Here is a 21,015-nt window from a genome sequence, read left to right as displayed (position 1 = left end):
AACCTCAATATTTTTTAAAAAAGCTTAATGACTCAATGCCCCCAGCCAAGCTGAGTAATAAGACTTGATAGGAGGTGCCAGGAGGTCAAAGGCCTGAGGTGTAAAGGAGGCTTCTGAGGTCGAGTGGGAAGCACAGGCCTAAGTCACAGCCCAGGGTCGAGAGAGGAGGGACAGCACTAAAGGTAGACTTCCCTTCGGCCAGTGTCAACCCAGTACAGGTAAGTGCCTTCTAAATATCATTAGTGGAAAACAACTGAAATGTGACATTTCAAGAACTGAACTTCCAAAATACTAATTCTCATAAAGAAAATGAGACTTTCTTCTGAGTTTCTTTTTTCCTATGCAGGAAATTAAATGCGCTTTAACCAGAGAAATATTTACTTTACATTAATAATAACATTTTATTGTGTAAGATAGAATAGCCTTTCAATTAAAATATTGCTTCAGCAGGTTTTTCCTAATGGAGAGAATTAAGGTTTAGAAGTAAGAAAGAAAAAAAAAATCACTGGTTTCCAATTAATGTTTTATAATGATTAAAGTACATAAAAAACAAAAGGATTTATAAAGATGCATTTATAGTTTCATGACTGTCATTTATTTCTGGATCATGCACAAAAACAATTCCATTAGTACATTTATTATATTATCTTTGTCAGTGCTCATAATAATATGGTCATCTTAATTTGGATATTTGAAATTTAAAAGTATTATATTCACTGATGTTAGTGTGCTATCTGAGATCAAACTTGAGTTACTTATTTTATTAAGATTCAGGCAAATGTCCATGTTTCCAAACCCCACACAGAAACCAAAAAAAGTGGAAGAGACTAACATAGGACAAAATCTTGGGTTCAAACAACACTATAACTGCAATGAAGGAAAGCCACGGTGGAGATAGGTTTTTGCATTCTGCCTTGCCTGAACACATTCCACAAACTCAAGAGAGGGTCTCCAGCTTTTAAAGGCAAAGGGTAGCATCTCCTTTTGTGGTAAGAACAGGAGGCTAGTTGTCAGGCGTAGGCTAAAACTGGCCATGCCCAAGTGACCCTGTGACTGAGTGTCTATTTTCTTGATTCTGCAAATTAGTTTGATCTAAATCATCTCTGGTGTTAATTTCCAAGTCATAGGTCCTCTGATTCTTAAGAAACTGTGATCATGAAAGAGCACATCAGATCATGACAGTGGTTCTCACAGTGTGGCTCCCACAGCATCGCCACTGGAGAACTTTTAAGAAATTGCAAATTTAATGCTCAGCTGGGCATGGCTCAGTGGTAGAGCATCGACCTATGATGCAGGGGAGTGCGGTTCGATTCCCCATCAGGGCACATGCCCGGGTTGCGGGCTCGATCCCCAGTCGGGGGCGTGCAGGAGGCAGCCGATCAGTGACTCTCTCAATATTGATGTTTCTCTCTCCCTCTCCCCCTCTCCCTTCCTCTCTCTTAATCAATAAAGACATATTTTTTAAAAAAAGAAAAAAAGAAATGCAAATTTAGGGGCCCCACCCCAGATCTACATGATTAGTAATCTCTGTTTTGAGAAGCAAGGCCTCCAGGTGATTCTGACGTATACTATACACTGGATTAGACCAAAACTACATTTAAAAAATTCACTGTGGTTCCAAACACAAGGTAAGTCAATAAATCTAAACTCCATCATGCCCAAGTGACCCAAGGCTCAGTTGATCAGCTACACATTAATTTTCAGGCTTATGGCAATCATTCTTTGAAAGCCCTAAAAGGACAGAGCCACAGAGGTAAGATTAAGGGCAATTTTAGCTACTAATAGCCAATGAAACTTAGTTTTACCCCAAATTAAGAAAGTTAGTATTTTAAATTATTTCGCATGTTTCCAAAGCTATTTATTGTTTAAGAAAATAAAATCATTTCCTAACCATAAAGACTTCCTCTTTTATTCTGTGAATAATTATTTAATAAAAGACATATTCAGGTTTATAATATATGCTCAAAGACGAACTTCATCAATACAAAATATTGTAGTGGTACATGGTGAGGGGTTTTGACACTGCTTAACATAATAAATCAAGTTATTCTGCACATTACAGTTGCTATAACTGCTTTTCATGATGACTGCTTTGGCTTTTAATTTCTAATGTTATAAGAACCAAGAAAAATTCACAGTATGGACCTAATGGCTCCATAATCTACTCTGAAAAAATATAATATGTAATTATTTTATATATAAAGTAATAAATAAAATAACTTTGTAATGATAAATTATTAGACAAATTATTAATAATTCTTTACCTTGCTAAAATATCCTGCTGTCCCCTAAATTATGTTACTACACACCAAGAGGTTTTCTTCAACTTCACAATCTATCTAGTCTTTATTTTCTGAAGTTAATAAGAATTAGGCTATTTAGAGAAAAAGACCTCTGTTATCAACTGCTCCATGCTGTGTTTTAAAATGTGGTTCCCGTGACATCAAAAAGAAGCTACACTGTGGATGAAATGCCTCAAATCATACAATGAAAATCACTGATTTGAAAAATACAAAAATCTGAAATATACTTTTATAATTTCTTTTCAAGTATGACAGGTTTTAAAAAAAAAAAAAAAATCGAATCAGGAATAACCAAAGATAATGTGCCCAAACCTAAGCACCTGAGTCCCAGCAAGAATCTGTGAATGAGGTATCTTTACATATATGTTTTGTTACAACAGAAACTTAGTTCTTAAAGCGCTTATCCAAAGTCACTGGACTTCTTTTATTTATTGTGCAGCAGGACAGCTTAAACTTGGGGAGGTGTCACTGTAAGAAAAGGCTGAAGTTCACTGCAGTCATTTAGGACTCAGATGCCAGCGTCGCCATGACCCATATGAATTTACTTCGCGAAGTCTGATAACATAGCACAGCTCAGGAAATGCTAATCAAGCGTATATTCCACTCTACATTTCACATTGCATTGTATCCTCACTGCATTTTTAAAGCTTCTTAACAAACTGACTGCAGTGATACACTTGAAGTGTACCCATGAGACACAATTTTATACAAAAGAGCTGCTCAAATACATCCTGCACGACAGGTAGAGGCATGCCCGTCAGGAAACACACAACGCCGGTAAACTAAGCATTGTTTTTACCAATTGTTATCGATGTGTTCAGATGTTGGATTTTTATAATATTTTGACAAAGATTCTATAAACCAGTAATCTGGACTGGTTAAAAAGGATGACAAAATGAATGCAACGTTTAATATTGTTTTTATTTGTTTAATTTGGTAAATGTAGGATGTAATGGTTTCAAGACAAACTCAGGATTATTTCAGTCACAGCTCAACAGTTAACATGATTCAAAGAACAGTCTTATCTTCAGTATCTATCCACCCCTTCCTACAGACACACATCCATAGAAATCCATGTACATATATATTAGTTTTCAAAAGCTCAGGGTTTTCAACAACTCTAGAATTTAGATTTTATATTCTCGCACGCTTCAGAATTATCCATTTGATGCAGGACATCACCATAGGGAGATAAAAATTCATGCAATGACACTCAGGTTTTTCTTTAAAAAAGTAAATCCAATATTCAATAATTCAATGCTACGTTAAGTGCATTGAATAGCTAAAAGAAAACAAGCGCCAATTTTATCATGAATTAATGACATATTTATTGTCTCGAAACCAAACAGGCCCAAGTTTCTTTTTGTCTTTACGAGTCAGCTCTCTATAAACTCATTTCCTCCAAACTTCCTGTGTAATAAAAATCAAGATAGTTCATTAATTCTTTGCATTTACAAGACTTGGCCGAGGGCTCAAGGCAGGTATGTTCTTGAGGACTCAGAGTCAGAGAGTACTTCTTCTTGAGTAGAAGGCTCATAATCTGCATTTTCAGCAAATTCAATATCTAACTCATCGTTACTCTCTGCACTGTAATCAACTTCTTCAAGAAATCGAGGTTCATCTTCATCCAAAACATAAGTGGTAGGGCTGCAGCCAAAGCACACAGAACACACAAGGCTTCGTTAGGTTTTAAGGTTCTAATGTCAGATTATTTGAACACGCTGGATTAATTTTTGCTTCAATATAATAAAACTGGGTGGGCTGACCTTCAAAATGTTATCCAAATGAACAAGCTAAGAGATTTGTAATAGTTGAAACCTGCTTGCACTGATAATAAAGGGTGAAATGCTCATTTTTAATTATATTACAAGAGTGTCAATATACACCCTACAATTAGATAGCAACAAAAAACAATATGCTTTCTTTGAAGGGTTTCATCAATTTGCAGGCTTAAATGTTCTACTTTAATCCCTGTAAATCAAGCAACAGATAATTTCAATAGACTTTGTAAGAAACTGTGGGTATTTAATTGGTTCCTCTAGTAATGCACTGACACTACTTCTTCTAAGTCTGTAAAGTCATTATTTGCCATAAAAACATATACCCATCCTCACAGTTTCTATTGGTTAAGAATAAAAATTAAAAACAAGTGAACACTCCATACCCAGATTAATTACTTTCCCTGGGGACACAGAATAAGATACTTGCTTAAAAGCACTAAGTACTTCTAAATATTTCATTAGGTACATTGTTTGGGATTAAGACAACTTTCCCACTAGGGTAATATATACTTTCCTCTTCAAAAAATAACAGTATTCTTGTTTCTTGCTTCCCCATTTGGGAGATTACACACACACATACACACACATACCCCGTCTCAATGTCGCCATTTTGTGACCCAAACTATCTTAATTTCAAACAGATGTATGTTCGTTTATATCCCACCTGCTTCCAAGTGGATTTCCCATTGCTGATGCAATTAAAAGCTACAAAATCAGACAATAAAAAAGGGAGCAATAATCTGTTAAAATGAGCAGAGAAGCAGATGTCATTAGACACCTGAAATGAAAGAATTCCTGCAAGTGAATATTAAATTGAGTTCAGTACCTGCAAGTTTGGGCAAGAAAGACAAGTAAATGGATTCTATGGTAATAATTTTCTGACGAGAGAAAGCAAACTCATCTGGTGAGATTACCCTTTTTCCTAGAATTGTTTTAATTTTGTTCATTAAAGAAAAATACATTGCAAAACCATCTTGATCTTACATATAGCGAACTTCCTCTGACAAGCACTGTGATGGAGTAGTCCTGATAAACCAAGATGAGTGGCCTGGAGGATTGTAGGAGACTTTACAACACACCTCACACTCACAAGAACAAGAGCACAGCTTTCCAATATGCATCTAAAATATTGATCATGACTCTGTTATATCTTTAGGGGAAAAAGTTAGATTAAAAGAAAAAATTATTTGCCTTTTAAAATGACAATTATTCTCTTTTGAAAAACTGTAAAACTATAATTCACTCCTCTGCTTGACCTTGGTATTTCAAATTCACAAGGTGTCCCAGATGATTCTTAGAATATACAGAAGACTAGCTGGAGCAAAGGAAGGGGAGAGAGAGAGGTGAGCAGAGAAAGCAAGACAAGACCAAGCTCCTGCTGCATACTTGTTTTCTCCCGGAACTGTTGTAACAAGACACGATCATGGAAACACAAGGAAGGAAACAGACTTGCTCAGAAGCCACGCAGGACAGTGGTACGGGGGCCGGGAAAGCCACCAGGCCTGCAGAAGCTGACTCCACAGGGATAAGCACAGCGGCCAGCGCGGGGCAGGCGCCCAGCAGCACCACGGGCCCTCCCAAAGGGCAGGAAGGGCACGGGGTCCGTGCAGTGGCGGGTGAGCAGGCAGGCGCTGTTCAGATCTACAGACACAGAATCCCACGCACCCCCTCCACTGCCGCCAAGGACAACAGACCGGTTGCGGGAAGCCCAGGCCCTACACTGGGGTCAGAGCGAGGGCCTGGTTCTACATGGGAAGCTGGATATTAGAAAATCTAAACTTAAAGGTGTTTTAAAAAAAAAAAAAAAAAAGCTTACTCTTACAAGCTGTAAGTCATGAGGAAACAGGAGAGAAGTGTGATTTAGGAACTCAGGATCAAGACAAAGCAGCTCCACGGCAAGGAGACTGGGGTGAATGCTGGTGTGAGGTGCTGGAAAGCACATTTAAGACAGAGAAGCACACCTGGAAGGCAAGCTCCTGGAAATTCAAAAGAAATTCCATACTGAGGAATGCTCAGGGCTGCACCCAGGTGACTTGATGCTGTCAGTTCCTGATCCTGGCTCACGCACACGCTGGCGGTGACGTGTACTCCATTCAGGTTCCGGCGTCACCCATCCTTCTACCCAGGAGGGGACCAGTTTCATTCTCTTCCTATAACCCTTACTGGCCCTGAGGGTTGGCTCTTGTTTCTGCAGATCTAACAAAATCCCGATCCCAGCCTGTAGCTGAAGTAGACAGAGTACACCCAGCAATCGCCATGGGGCCATCAGTGCTACCTCATGTACGTGTGTGCTTGGGGTGGAGGGTGAGCAGGAGAGGTGAGGTGGGAGGAGAGATCAGATGTAGGTTTAAGGAACTGGGAGGTACTGAGATAGAGGGAAGGGAAGGAAGGTTAAACCCCATCACTCCACTGAAAGCAGCCTTCTTATTGCTATTCCAGTTGCCACTTTCTAGTCCATTTTTTCTAGATCTCTCTGCTGTGCTGTGGCGGAAATTCTGACACTCCTCCGTCTCTTCTCAGTGTTGATCAGTGCTCTTCACCCCTGTGTACGCCTCAAAAACAGGTGCTTATAAATGTTCTAACTGTTCTTTCTTACATGCATGCCCTCTCTGAGTGAGCTCATATATTTTAATTTACATTCTGACCATTTCCAAATCCAAATTTCCAGCCCCGACTTCTGCCTTGAACTTGCCCCATGTATGCACGGGCTCGCTAGTATACTCACGTGGCTATCTCAATGCATCTTGTGAACGTGGCATGCTCACCACCGAACCCATCGCTCTCCCCACCAAGTCTGCTCCTCTTGTGGTCTCTCAGTATCAGTCACTCAGTGAGTCATAAAACCAAAATTCTCAGCAAGTCCTGCCAATCAATGTCCAGGCTACTACTCGCCTCACTCCTTACAGGTCTTCACTGCCATCGTTCCCTTAGGACATACTCCCCACCTTTCCCCTCCTCACCACTCACGTTTCTTTCGAACCGCAGCTTGCGCACATCTTTACATGTCTTCCTTTCTTAACGCCCAACTTGGAATAAAATCCCTTTCTATATATTCCCTTTGCACCTACACAAACATTCCATCTGATTACTTCTCAGATGCAGTTGAAATCATCTACTGTGGACCTGTGTTCTCAGTACTAAGTCACAAGCGTTTTAAGGTCAGGAACTGTGACTTACCCATCTCAGTACCACCTGTCAGCTCCCAGTGCCTGACACGCTGTAGGCTCTGAACAAATGTCTGCTGCACCCTTCATGAGGAGCCACAGGCCCGCAAGATCACTGACTTTCATACCCCATCCCACCGATTTCACTTGAGTAAAAAAAAATCACGGCACAAGACCAATCTTAGCAATTCAGCTTCACTTTTATTAATAATTCCAACATACGTTTTAAGCACTTTACAATTTCAAAAGTACCTTCACACACATTATCTCACAATAACTGTCACTTAAGAGAAAGACTTTAAGGTAATTTGCCCTAGGGTTATAAAATAACTAATCCCCTTCCATTAGCAGATAGGAATTCAAATATTACTTCAATCATAAAAATGTCTAATCAGCATTTCCTTCTTCCCCACTGCTGTGACTTTGGTTTCCCACCACGGTTTCCTCGTTTCCCCCGTTCTTCATGTCGGTTTACTCCTTTTGCCCTGTTTTTGCTTCGCTCCCCGACAGCTGTCCTATATACACCTGCCTCAACATCCCTCTACTCTGGATTTTGGTCCTTAGTGTAAAGATGACTACGCCAAAAACAATTCAATAAGGAACATTTCATTCTAAGAGAATAGCATTTTAGTCCAAACACAATCCTCCTCGTGCTGCTTCAAGAAAAATAGGAAACCTTCACCCAACGGGCCTTCTCACAGATGAAGGCAGTGAAATTCTCCGCTGCGTGGTGTCATCGGGATGCAGAAAAGGTTTATAATTGCAACTATTTCTAAAGATAGGGAAAAAAATTGTGCTTCATTCGGATTCAAAGTTTTCTGGCTATCTTCGTGTTAAACTATTAAGCACTGCACAAAATTAAACCTAAAGAATTCACCATCTTCCTCAAACGTACACCCGTCTACTTCCATTAGAGCTCACTGGCCATCCGAGACATCAGAATGTAGATCTTCAGCTCTGTTACCTATACAAGCATGAAAGAAACAAAACACTGTATATGGAGTCAGAAATTCTTTTGTGCCTCTTCTCTTCCACCAACCAGCTGCGTGACCTTGAGCAGGTCACTCTCTCCAAGCACCAGTTTTTCTCAAGTGTGAAGCTGAGATAACAATATCAGCCCCACTACCTCACAAAGTTGTTTGGCTCAAATTAGGTGGTAAGTGTGAAAGCACTGGTAAACTCTTAAGCTGTACAGATATTTTTATGACCTTAATAAAACCTACCTTGTTAAAGAAAAAAATAAATCTTTCTCAATTCCTAAAGAGCCCAAACAATGAGCTGCCCTGGGCCAACAGGACTAAAAATACAGCCTTACTTTGTAACAGAATCCTTCCTTAACCTCACTCTTGGCTAAATTTTTGAGACTAACCTACCTATTTCATTTATTTTTTTTAAATATATCTTTATTTGATTTCAGAGAGAGGAAAGGGGAGAGAGAGAGAGAGAAACATCAACAATGAGAGAGTCATTGATCGAGCCTGCAACCCGGGCATGTGCCCTGACTGGGAATCGAACCCTGATCTCCTGGATCCTAGGTCAACGCTCAACCGCAGAGCCACGCATGGCCAGGCCTACCTATTTTAAAACAACACAATAAAGATATCCTGGAGGAGAATTTCTGAAACTGATGCACAAACAGAAAAATATTCCATTGCCCAAATTATCAGCAAGCTGTGACTTGCCAACTGTATCTTTGTGCTGAAATGTCAAGTCTAATGTGAAAGAAAATCTCTATGTGCACAAATACGGGGGAATATTTTATTTATATAATTTCATTCCTATTTTATAAGAGATATAGCATCAATTAAAATTTCACAAAGTAAATAAAATTATCCATAGAAAATACAAGGAACAATTTTTGTCAGTCTCAAGTGACCACAGAATACACATAAGTACTTGCACACACATGCACATACGCACACTCAGACTTAGTGTACAGAATATCTAACAAGAGAACTGTATCTATTTGGGGGGAAAAGAAAGCTAATTTACTCATACTTTGTTGGAAAGTATAACGAAGTTGCCCGTGGGAAACAGTAATTAACTAGTAAACTCTAACTTACTTTACTATTGATCTGAAAACATTCCTTAGTCACAATGAGGATCAAATGGTTAAATTCCCAAATAATGCAGGAGAGCTTCAAAACCTGAAACCATTCCATTTTAGTAATGTTGCTCCATCACTTGGAAGACACAAGATGTGATGAAAGTAGAGGAGAATTCTGGAGTCAGACCTGGATGCATTCCTGGTTCTGTTGGGAATTTCTAGATGAATGACGTGGGGTAAACTCATCTCTGAGCCTGTTTCCACACATATATAAAGGGGTTACAATACCATCTGTCCCTGATCATTCCAGTAAAACAGTAGAATCTCTGAGATATAACCAAACTTAACAGAAATTCAGAATGTCACAGCTGTTGGGGGTCCCAAGACCACTCCGGGCTTAGTAATTTGCTAGGAAGACTTACACGATTCAGCACTCAGTCGTAATCACAGCTATGACTTACTACAGTGAAAGGATACAAAGGAGAAAAGGTACATGGGGCAAAGTCCAGAGGAAACCAAGGATCAGGCAAGGGCAGCTGCTAAGAGGCAGGGAAGTCATCAGAGCTTTTAGCAATTTCAAAGGACTGCAGGCAAAAATTGGTGTTCAGAGCTGCCAAGTTTTCTGAAAGAAGGGAGTTGCACAGGTTTGACCCCAACAGTTTTTCCCTAATGGCATTTGGTAAATTCTTAAAATACATAGTGCACAAGGCTGAGAAGCAAAGCAGAAAGCAGCAAAGCAAACAAAACAGAAAATAAACAGAATTTCTCACAGAACTGTGGTGCTGAGGAAAGGAGATGCTCTAGGCTTTGAATTGTGACCTCTCGAGGGCTACGACCTAAAAGGGGGCAGGGGAGAACCAAGGGTCAAACAAGTTTCACAGGTTTTGCAAACCCAGCTCAAGTCAGAGAGGTCCCACACTGGATCGGAGTGATCTGCCCTGCTCTGCAGCCTGCCAAGGGATAGAATGAATCCACTTGGAAGGAACATGTATTCTTCCTTGTTCTGATAACACTGTATTCTTAAAGTCTCAAACAGACACTTAAGTGACAGGAATAACTTCATTCTTCCAAGAGGCTATCAAGAATAAAACACACAAATACCTACAAATACATATAGTCAGCAAATTCCTTGTATAGCTAAGTCTTAGAGACTAAAAATCACTAACTTGATACCTATCTGGATCTCAATAATAAGGAACATTTCCTTCTCTTATAATAAGCCCCAAAGCTTTCATTATCACCTTATCTGGCCTGGGGTCCTCAGTGCTCATGTAAGTCCCAAACTTATTTTTTGAGATGATTTTGATCTGCTCTATATTTGTTAATACAATAGCATTTCATTGACTCGGCACAAAAACACAATCGGTTCACTTTTAGTTATAAGCAACTATGATTTCAAGTGGACCAGAAGTTGTGTATGATCTTTAATTACATGGCATGATTTATCTGCCTAGGAAATATCCCAACAGCAATTACAGCTGTAAGAATTTCCTTCATGGTAGCAATAAATAAGAAATGCAAACCAGATTCAAGTATGTGCATCAGCCATTAACTAGGGAGATGTTTTAAGATTAGCTTGATCAAATGGTCAACTCTACATTAAAAATAAAGTACATTAATACCAGTAAGCTTTACTATAGAGCTAGGTATTAGATATTACTGTTAATATGTGGCCCTAAATCATCTATATTGACAGAGACTCTCTCCTTGACCAAACTTAAAAGTCAGGCTCCTCTGAGTCCTCTTGCTGAATAGGTCCTGACCTTGGGCTGTGTGCTTAGTCCAGTGGCTCTGCCTTCTTAGTCCAGTTTCAGCAAGAATCCTGCCGAGTCAGTTTATCGAAAAAACCCCTTTCAAGATGTAATCTCCCTGGCCTTCTTTTAGCAAAAATTCTGTCAAGTCCAATTAGCCAGCATCTCCCACAACCCCGATGTTTCAATCCACCAACCCCCTACTCTACTCCTTGGCTACAAATTTCCATTTTTCCTTATTGGGTTCAGAGTTGAACCAGCTCTCTGCCCCCTGCTGCCAAACCTCAGGCAGCAGTCCTCCTGAACAAAGTCTGCCTTCCCCTTCTTCAACAAGTGTCATGAGTAAATTTTTCTTTAACAATATTAATTTTTTTAAGAGAAAAAGTGCCTATATATTTATAAACACTAGCTTCATACAGAGAAAGTATAGATAACAGACAGGTTAATATTTCATTCTAGTGATAACAGTCTGTAGCAATCAAACCTTTATTACTACTTTACCAATAACTTCAAGGCAGTCTCTTACAATGCTAGGGAAGGGGTGGTAGAGCCTTTAAACAAGGAGCGTTTATGATGTTAACTGGTCCACAGAGCTGTACTCCCTATACTTTATTAGAAACGTACTCCATCAAAACAAATCAGATTAGAATTTTTTAAAGTATTAACACAAAATAGATTTAATGCTAAGCATATTTTAAAGGCTTTCTCCAGCTTAAGTTCTATTTTATTAGGAACAATTTCTCATTAAATTTTCTAATGTTCATGCTGTATGCACAAAAAGGAATTAGGTGCTAATACACACTATAACATGGATGAACCTTGAAAACAAGCACAGTGAAAAAAGCCAGACACAAAAGGTCACACATTGTATGATTCCATTTATTTGAAATATCCAGAACAGGTAAATCCACAGAGGCATAAAGCAGACTAGTGGTTGCCAGGGGCTAGATATGGCTGCTTAATGGGTATGAAGGTCTCCTTGGGCGGGGGAGGGGGCAGTGATAAAAAGTTTTGTTCACTTTAAAATGGTTATTTTAATGCAGAGTGAATTTTAGCTCAATTTTTAAAAAAACAAGTCCAAATACTGTTTGATTGTAAGACAGTAATTAGGCTTCCTTTAAACACGGGCACATTTTGTATTACGATAAAACATTGTATAGAGTTGGTATTTTTCAACTTCACTTTTCTATAATGTTTTAAATATACTCAAGTTTCAAATACTTCTTCCATATGCCCAATATACTAAAATTCAGTCATCACTGCAAAATCCTAATGAGAAGTACTGTTAAATGTTTTATCAGTTCTCAAATCCTTTAAATGAGGGTCACTGAGAAGACTATTTAATAGTTCGTGTGACACGTAAAATAAAAACACTTTTGCTAAGTACAAAACAATTATATGGCTGTAAGCTTTTAAATGAGTTCTACCAATATTCCCAGCTTTGACTAAGAGTGGTACACCCTCAAGGAAAGACATAATGCAGATTTAGTGTTGCATCACATGGAATTTTCATTATACAGCAAATACAACTGGGTGAAATTAAAATGATTTATGTGGGGTAATTTCCTGGAAATATGAAACAAATTTTCAACCACAGGCTTCATTGAAGAGCAAGTTCTTTAACTTCTGGTAAATATAGTGGATTTCAAAAAATATTAATGTGACAGTAAAAGAATAACTTTTTAAAAGGATAAATCCATACAGAAAAGAAAACTGGAGGTGAGGTAACAGCAAAGAAGAGATATCAACAAAATGTGGAAAGATGGATGTAGATGGATAAAACTAATTAATGGACTTGAGTTCCAACCTCCTCAAGTTTGCTAAGTACCTACAGTAGGAGAAGCTAGAGGGGAAAAACACTGATTTGCATTACAAAGCCCTAGAAAAGTTCAGCAATTGGAGATACTGGTTATCAGGGTATAACTGAAAACAAAAGAGTTGGTTAAAAGGTTTTATTAAGAGCAGTTAGACCTTCAGATCCCTTCCACAGACCATACCCCAGTTCAGAGAGGTGAAAAGTTGACTTTGTAAAGACTGTTATCCTAGAGGCCAAAAGCCAGAAACAGAGGTGGAGGTGGGGTAAGTGAAAGTCTGTTCAAAGTAAATTCTGCTGGGCTCCCCACAATTTGTTAAAAATCACCTTCCTCAAAGGAGTTTTTTTAAACATTTTTTTCCTAACCCTCTCCCTAATTAACTGTAACGAATAACTAAAAAAAAGATAAATTTCACATCAGATAAGAAAGACCCAGCCTAAAAGAGCATGAGTGAATTAAAGGTTGGTTAAAATAAAAAACATCCAGAACAAAGCACAGAGAACAAAGAACAGAAACTTATTCATGACAGTAAAAGACAGAAGATACGTGAAAAGGTCAAACTTAAATGTAAATGGAGTCCCAGAAAGGATATAATGGGCAGCATCAATGTTTGAAGAAAAAATGGCTAACACTTTCCCTAAACTGACAGAAGATATACAGCCACAGATTTAAGAAACCTAGAGCCAACATCATACTCAATGAGCAAAAACCAAAACCATTTCAGTTAAAAACAGGAACAAGACAGGGTTGTCCGCTTTCACCACTATTATTCAGCATAGTACTGGAAGTCCTTGCCGCAGTGATCAGGCAAGAAGAAAACATAAAAGGCATCCAAATTGGAAAGGAGGAAATAAGTCTGTCATCATTTGCATTTGACATGATATTGTACATAAAAAACCCTAAAGATTCCACCAAAGTACTACTCAATTTAATAAATAAGGTAGCAGGATACAAAATTAACATCCAAAAACTGATGGCATTTTTAACACCAATAATGAATTCTCAAAAAGAGAAACTAAAAAAAGAAAATACCATTTACCATTGCAACTAAAAAAATAAGATATCTAGGAATAAAGTTAACCAAGGATGTAAAAGACCTGTACTCAGAAAACTACGGGACACTGAAAAAAGAAAGAGAGGAAGATACAAACAAGTGGAAGAATATACCATGCTCATGGGCTGGAAGAATATCACTGAAATATCCATACTATCCAAAGCAATCTATAGATTCAATGCAATCCCTATTAAAATACCAACAGCGTATTTCACAGAACTAGAACAAATATTCCAAAAATGTATATGGAACCAAAAAAGACCCCGAATAGCTGCAGCAATCTTGAGAAAGAAGAACAGAGTTGAAAGGATCACTATACCAGATATCAAACTATACTACAAAGCCTTTGTAACCAAAACAGCCTGGCACTGCACAAAAACAGGCATATAAGATGAATGGAACAGAACAGAGACCCAAAAAATCGACCCATACCATTATGGTCAATTAATATTTGACAAAGGAGGTAAGAGCATACAATGGAGTAAAGATAGTCTGTTCAATAAATGGTGCTGGGAAAATTGGTCAGATATATGCAAAAAATTGAAACTAGACCACCAACTTACACAAGAATACACAAGAATAAATTCAAAATGTTTGATAAAAAGCTTAAATGTAAGTAATGAAACCATAAAAATCCTAGAAGAAAACATAGGCAGTGAAATCATGGACATCTCACGTAGTGGAATTTTCACCAATACATCTCCTAGGGCAAGAGAAACAAAGGAAAAAAATAAGTGGGTCTACATCAAACTAAAAAGCTTCTGCACAGCAAAAGAAACCATCCTCAAAATGCAAAAGGAGCCCACTGTGTGGGAGATAATATTTGCCAACGATACATCTGATAATGGGTTAATTTCCAAAATATACAAAGAACTCATACAACTCAACAAGAGGAAGACAATCCAATTAAAAAATGGGGAAAGGACCTAAGTAGACATTTTTCCAAAGAAGACATACAGTTGGCCAACAGGCACATGAAAAAGCAACCGGCATCACTAATCATCAGGTAAATGCAAATCAAAATGACAAAGAGATATTACTTCACATGTATTATTATCCCAAAGATAAGGGATAGTAAATGATAGTGAGGATGTGAAAGGAAGCCTTGTGCACTGTTGGTGGAAATGTAAACTGGGATAGCTACTATGGAAAAGTGTGGAGGCTCTTCAAGAAATTAGAAATAGAACCACCATATGATCCAGCAACCTCCCTTCTGAGTATATGTCCAAAGGGAACAATATCATTATCCCAAAGAGAGATCTGTACACCCATTTCAAAGCAGTATCACTCACAAATAGCCAAATATAGAAGCAATCTAAGTGTTGTCTGACGGATGGATGGATGAAGAAAATGTAGAATATAGGTTATAATGGAGTATATTATTCAGCCTTTAAAAAGAAGGAAATATTTTAATTTGCTACAGCATGGATAAACCTGGAGGGCATTATGCTAAGTGAAATAAGCCAGACAAAGAAAAATACTGTATGGTGTCACTTAGATGTAAAATCTAAAAGAAAAAGAAAAAAGGAACTCATAGAAACAGAGTAGAAAAGTGGCTGTCAGGGGCTGGGGCAGTAGGGAAAGGTTGGTGAAAGGGTGTGAACTTTCAGTTGTAAGATGAATAAGGTCTGAGGAAGCGATGGTGACTACAGTTGATAACATTAGGTTGTGTAACTGAAATTTGCTAAGAGAGTAGAACTTAAATATTCACACATGCAACACACACACACACAAAGGTAAAGATGTGAGATAATGGATGGATACATTAATAACTCAATATGGGAAATCTTTCCACAATGTATACATATTATCAAATCATCACATTGTATGCTTTAAATATCTTACAATTTTATTTGTGAATTATACCTCAACAAAGCTAGAGGGGAAAAAGAATAGGAGATAACTTAAAAGGAGCCATCCAAACATCAGTGAGAACAGCTAACAATCTTTAGGTTAGCTTCCGTTATTGTTTAGTAGGCACTTTCAAGAGTAAAAATTTAGGTGATCTCTCTGTCAATTATCACATTATAAAGAACAGAATTGTAATTGATGTTTTACTATACTTAAAAGTGCTGAATTAATATCTATAACAAAGCATGACAATAATTAAATCTGATGAAAAATGAAGGTTCTGTATAAGAGTATTCTTACATACATTAAACTATAAAATGCTAAGCTCTAATATTATGATTAAGAATTATGGCACTGAATTATCTCTGCTCCATTAGCTGGTCAAATTTTATATATATTGAATTTTAGGGACAAAAATTTACCTATTTAGAAGAATATTTGGCAGATATAGTTCAAGTTTCAAAGGGATACTAAATTAGCTGTTTCTGGTATATGTAACAGAAGGTTATTGGAAAGTTATATGATGTGTGTAGACAGCAACGAAATAAACTTTCTTTTTTAAAGTTTGAATACTAACTCCAAGCCTTCTTAATTTGCATATTATCTGATATAAGTAATGTTTTCCACATTGCTTATTTTGGGGTTAAAGATAAACCATTAAGGCCACTAAAAACAGCATTCAAAATATAATAATATTTCACTAAAATTTCATCTAAATATCAATGTTAAAAGACTCAAGAATATTATCACAATTTGGAACAAATCGTAAATGTGTAAAGTTAATTATAGTAATCTTAAAAATGTTCTTGGCTGTCAAAAATCTCTGTGCCTTTCCTATGCTTAACTGAATAATGAAGTCTAACAGTATACTACAAGATAACTACAGAATAAGTGTGTCTTACCTAGTTACTTTGCAGCTCGATTCAATCAAGTCATTTTCAAAGTCAAGCAGGCTAGAAGGCATGCTATATTCCAACGGGGATGTCAGTCTTTTCAAACGCAATAGACCAACACAAAATTTAGCTCCCATCTCTTCCAATTCTCGAGTACCAATCTGTAAGCCCTGGAAATAAAGCAATATTATATGTGTAACTAGGATGCTTGCTATCCTCTAGCTGTATCTCATTAAAAGTATATAAAAAGAACATAAAACTATGTTAATAAAATTAAAAGATTAGTATTTTGTAGGGACCTAGAATTCAACAAACACAATGTCTGAAAAATATCAGATATTCTAAGTCACAAAGAAAACTGTATTAAAAAAACAATTCTACACTGGCATATTTACCAAACGCAAACTATTTTTATCAGTACACTGAGGGGGAAAATACATAAACATTTTGTGCTTATGTTACTCTTGGAGTTCATGTGTGAAAATATATTTTTACAAGATCTCACTAATATTTCTTGTAATCCACTACTTTGGATGCCAATGTTGAAATATTACAGTGTTAAAATCAACACTCCAATTTGTATATTTGAACATTACTTATAGGTACTTTTACTGTATGATAAACAAACAAAAGAAAGGTAACTGTCGCCCGGCCGGGCGTGGCTCAGCGGTTGAGCGTCAGCCTAGGATCCAGGCAATCGGGGTTCGATTCCCAGTCTGGGCACATGCCCGGGTTGCAGGTTCGATCTCCGGTCGGGGGCAGACAGGGGGCGGCCGATCAATGACTCTCTCATCATCGATGTTCCTCTCTCTCCCTCTCCCTCCCTCTCTCTGAAATCAATATATAATATATTTTTTTAATTTTTAAAAAAAGGTAACTGTCAAAAAAAAAATCGAACAAATCTAAGCCAATGAGGTATTAGTAAAATAAGTTCCTATGTTCCACGTCAATTAAGAATGCCCATTTCAAATTGTGTCTACTAAAGCAAAGAGAAAATTTCACCACAACCCCCATACTCTTTATTACACAAGAGTTTTCCCAATAAACAATATAAGATTTACCAGAAGTGTAACCACATAAAAGGATAAAAATGGAATGTAAATCAAGATTTTGCTTATTTAATTTTCAGATTAAAAATAAATCTCTAAAGTGAAATTCTTACACCAATAAAAGTTGCAGGCATAGATGAGAGTTGACATCATTTAGAGAGAAGATACTGTAAAACAACTTTTCAATGACAGGACTAACTAAACGACAGGGTAATCAAAAGATATAAATTGTAAAAACTATTACTTAACCTATTACTTTATAATGATTGATTGATTATTTAAAGAGTTTGGCCATCTCCAAATATTCTAGGAAATGTGACCTGTCTTTATTAGAATATTCAACTGCCTTCTTAATTGTAGAGCTTTAGAAAGGTTATACCTATTTCGGAGTTAATTCATAGAAAATTATAAGAACATTTACAGCCTAAAATACAGTAATATAAGAACATTCTTCAGGGTAAGAAATCTTTTCTAAAAATATAATTAGACTCACACAACTCATTAGCTAATATTAATAAGTTTGAAAAGTAAACATTATGTGCTTTTGTGGGGATGGAGGTAGTTGGGGGTTTTTGTACTTTCCACTCATTTTTTCAATGAATCTCAAACTTCTAAAAAACAAAGGTTTATTAATCAAAAAATACTAAAAAGAAGTGTATGTTATGATCAAAGCATTGCATTGTAGACATAAAAAAATTTGGCTTAGTGAAACACACTTCTCTCCATAAGAGTCTGAATGACCCTCAGCAAAGCTGTCCACTAAAGCAATGACTAGGGGACAGGGTTTGGGGGCTAGAATGGTGCTCATGCTACATTTTCTCTCTCACCACCATCAGGCCCTTGGTAAACTGTTTTACAATATTTGGAGAGAATTCAAAAGATATTATTACACTTTGGAAGAGTATACTGTGGTCAACCTAAAACACAAAGCACTGAAATGTATTACGTTCTACTCCACTGGGCCCCAAAAGTTTGAATGTCAGTTGCAAAATCTACACAACTTTCTTCCCGCTTGTTAGACTGGAAACGTCATTATTTAGGCTCTCCACTTAAACATTCTGACATCAAATGTAATATGTTTACATTTTTAATACTAACCAATAGAAAGATTTTTAGCTCTTTCCAAACATAAAAGTATAACCATCTTCACGTGAGGTATATGAAAATCACTATTAGATTCAGTTTCTTGTTGCTCTATGCCAAAAGAACAAAAACAAAAACAAAAACAAAAACAAAAAACAAAACAGAGAGCAAGACACCTGAAAAATTTTGCCAAGGCAAGAAAGATGTTCAGGTTTGCTGCTGCTTATCTAAAGTCCAATTCATTGTCCATTAAGTTCTCAATATTTAAAATTTAAAAGTTCAAAGTCACCTAACATTTTATTAGTCTTGAATTTCAAAAGTAGAGTTTAAACTCACTCAGGCTATTTCCAATAAAAGCCTATGGCACTACAGAAGAGCAGTCTTAGTAAAGAAAAATACAAAGTGAAGGGATATGCATTTAAAAGTCACACACAGAAAGCGAAATACAAAAACTTTATAAATAAGTATAATGTTTATTTCTAAATGCATAGACATATACTTATATCCAACAAATTTAAATGATATAAATTTTTATTAATAATGTGCTACTTGCACAACTCATTATAAATTACTAATCAGTATTTATATGTGTACAACATGCTTTATTAAAAATTATGAATATAAAGAGACTCATGATTTCATGAGAATCCAAAACAAGCTATTTAGTTCAGAGAAATTTCTAAAAATATTTTAAGACTGCATATGATTCCAAATCTCATCATTATGAATTAATATAACTCAGTATAACAAACATACCATTGAATATATACTTGAAAACCACTGGAGTATACATATGAAAAAAGTCTTCAAATACTTTTTATGGCTAGAAGTCCTGAAATGTTTTACCTTGTATTTTCCCTGATCACAGCCACACAAAGTACTCTCCATGGTATAGCTTCTTTGTACTCCAATCTCCCTCCAAACTACGACACGTGCTGTGGATTCCTTAGATTTTTCCACTACAAAACTACAGCTGCTCATGCAAAATGCTGGGGCAATATGGCTCAGTATCTTAGGCAAAGTCTACAAAGAATGATAAAATAAAGTATTTCAAGAATTTTTTTAACTTAAAAATTTTTAAGTTTTTAATCTTTAAAAATGTTCATGAAAGCACAGTGATCAGAGCAGGGTTATGTGGATCTTCTTGCTATACTCCCTGCTATTCAAAACTGCAAAATAATTATCTTACTGAAAATTTTCTGCTTTCCTAGACAAATAATAAGTTAGAAGATAGAATGAAAAAAAGTATCACATTTATTGTAGCAACCAATAAGTGGAATAAAACCATGTAAGAAAAACTATGCAGAAAACATGTTTTAAAAATGAAGGAACTTAAGTCATGAAAGATGGCTTTACTAAGAGATTCAACACTGTAAATGTCAATCATCCCAAATTAACCAATAAAACTAAAACAATCACAACCCCCCACAATATTTTCTGCAACTTAAAATTATTCTCAAGTTCACCTGAGAGTATAAATATGGGAATACACCCTGGGGAATTCTGAAAGAAAAGGCTGACTGGAGAAATAACCCACAGATACTAACCTAAATTATACGTCCATGGTTAAGTTAAACTGTGATGCTAGTATAGAAAAAGATTTATCCCTAGAAATAAAAGGTTCAAAATCAGAACCAAAGGTATCTGTTAAAATTAGTATTAGTGTTACTAGAGAAGAGACTGATCACTCACTAATGCTGACACAACTGGATAGCCATTAAGAAAAACAAGCTACAGTCACTCTTCATTAAATTAATTCTAATTAGATTGAGAATTTAAATGTAAAACTTTATGAAATGAAACTAAAAAAAATAAACAGAACCATACTTTTAAATCTTGGAATGAGAAAAGTCTTTCTAAGCCTCAAAACCCAGAAGCCATTTTTTAAAAATTCGACAAATATGATAGAAGTTTTAAATTACTAAACATCACAAAATAAGTTAACATACTTGTAATACACATAAAGTTTTAAAAACAATAACAACTAGATGACCAGCACAAAAGCAGAGAATATGTGAAAAGGCCGTTTTAAAAAAGAGGGAGATAATTGGTCAAATATATGAAAAAATACTCAACCTCAAAATTACAGATATGCAAATTAAAATCATCAGATAATTTTTAACCTGGCAAAGATAATAGTATTATCTGAAAAGGGTGTGGAAAAAGACCACCATCATTCATCATATTGGGGAACATCAATTTGCATAATTTTTATGAAGGACAAT

General features: G+C 36.5%; 1 protein-coding gene across 11 annotated transcripts in view; it reads right to left on the bottom strand.

Moving 5' to 3' along the window:
- Positions 1-3,203: 3,203 nt before the first annotated feature.
- AGTPBP1 (ATP/GTP binding carboxypeptidase 1) overlaps positions 3,204-21,015 on the bottom strand; it is a gene marked incomplete at its 5' end in the record, with an annotated part of 94,264 nt that continues 76,452 nt past the window's right edge. For 4 of the 11 annotated variants that reach the window (XM_081150720.1, XM_081150724.1, XM_081150723.1 and 1 more), the window contains 3 exons: positions 3,204-3,950; positions 16,668-16,828; positions 19,637-19,813. In XM_081150720.1, coding sequence (XP_081006846.1) covers positions 3,776-3,950; positions 16,668-16,828; positions 19,637-19,813 — 513 coding nt within the window. In that variant the 3' untranslated portion in view covers positions 3,204-3,775. Of the gene's footprint in view, positions 3,951-7,427; positions 8,213-14,522; positions 14,618-16,667; positions 16,829-19,636; positions 19,814-21,015 lie in introns of those variants that run through there. The other 7 variants (XM_081150727.1, XM_081150729.1, XM_081150728.1 and 4 more) reach the window with 3 other exon arrangements.

Source organism: Miniopterus schreibersii (assembly GCF_964146895.1).
Source record: "Miniopterus schreibersii genome assembly, chromosome: 11".
Taxonomy (NCBI): Eukaryota; Metazoa; Chordata; class Mammalia; order Chiroptera; family Miniopteridae; genus Miniopterus; species Miniopterus schreibersii.
Note: the sequence above shows the minus strand (reverse complement) of the source record. Positions and strands in the feature narration are given on the sequence as shown.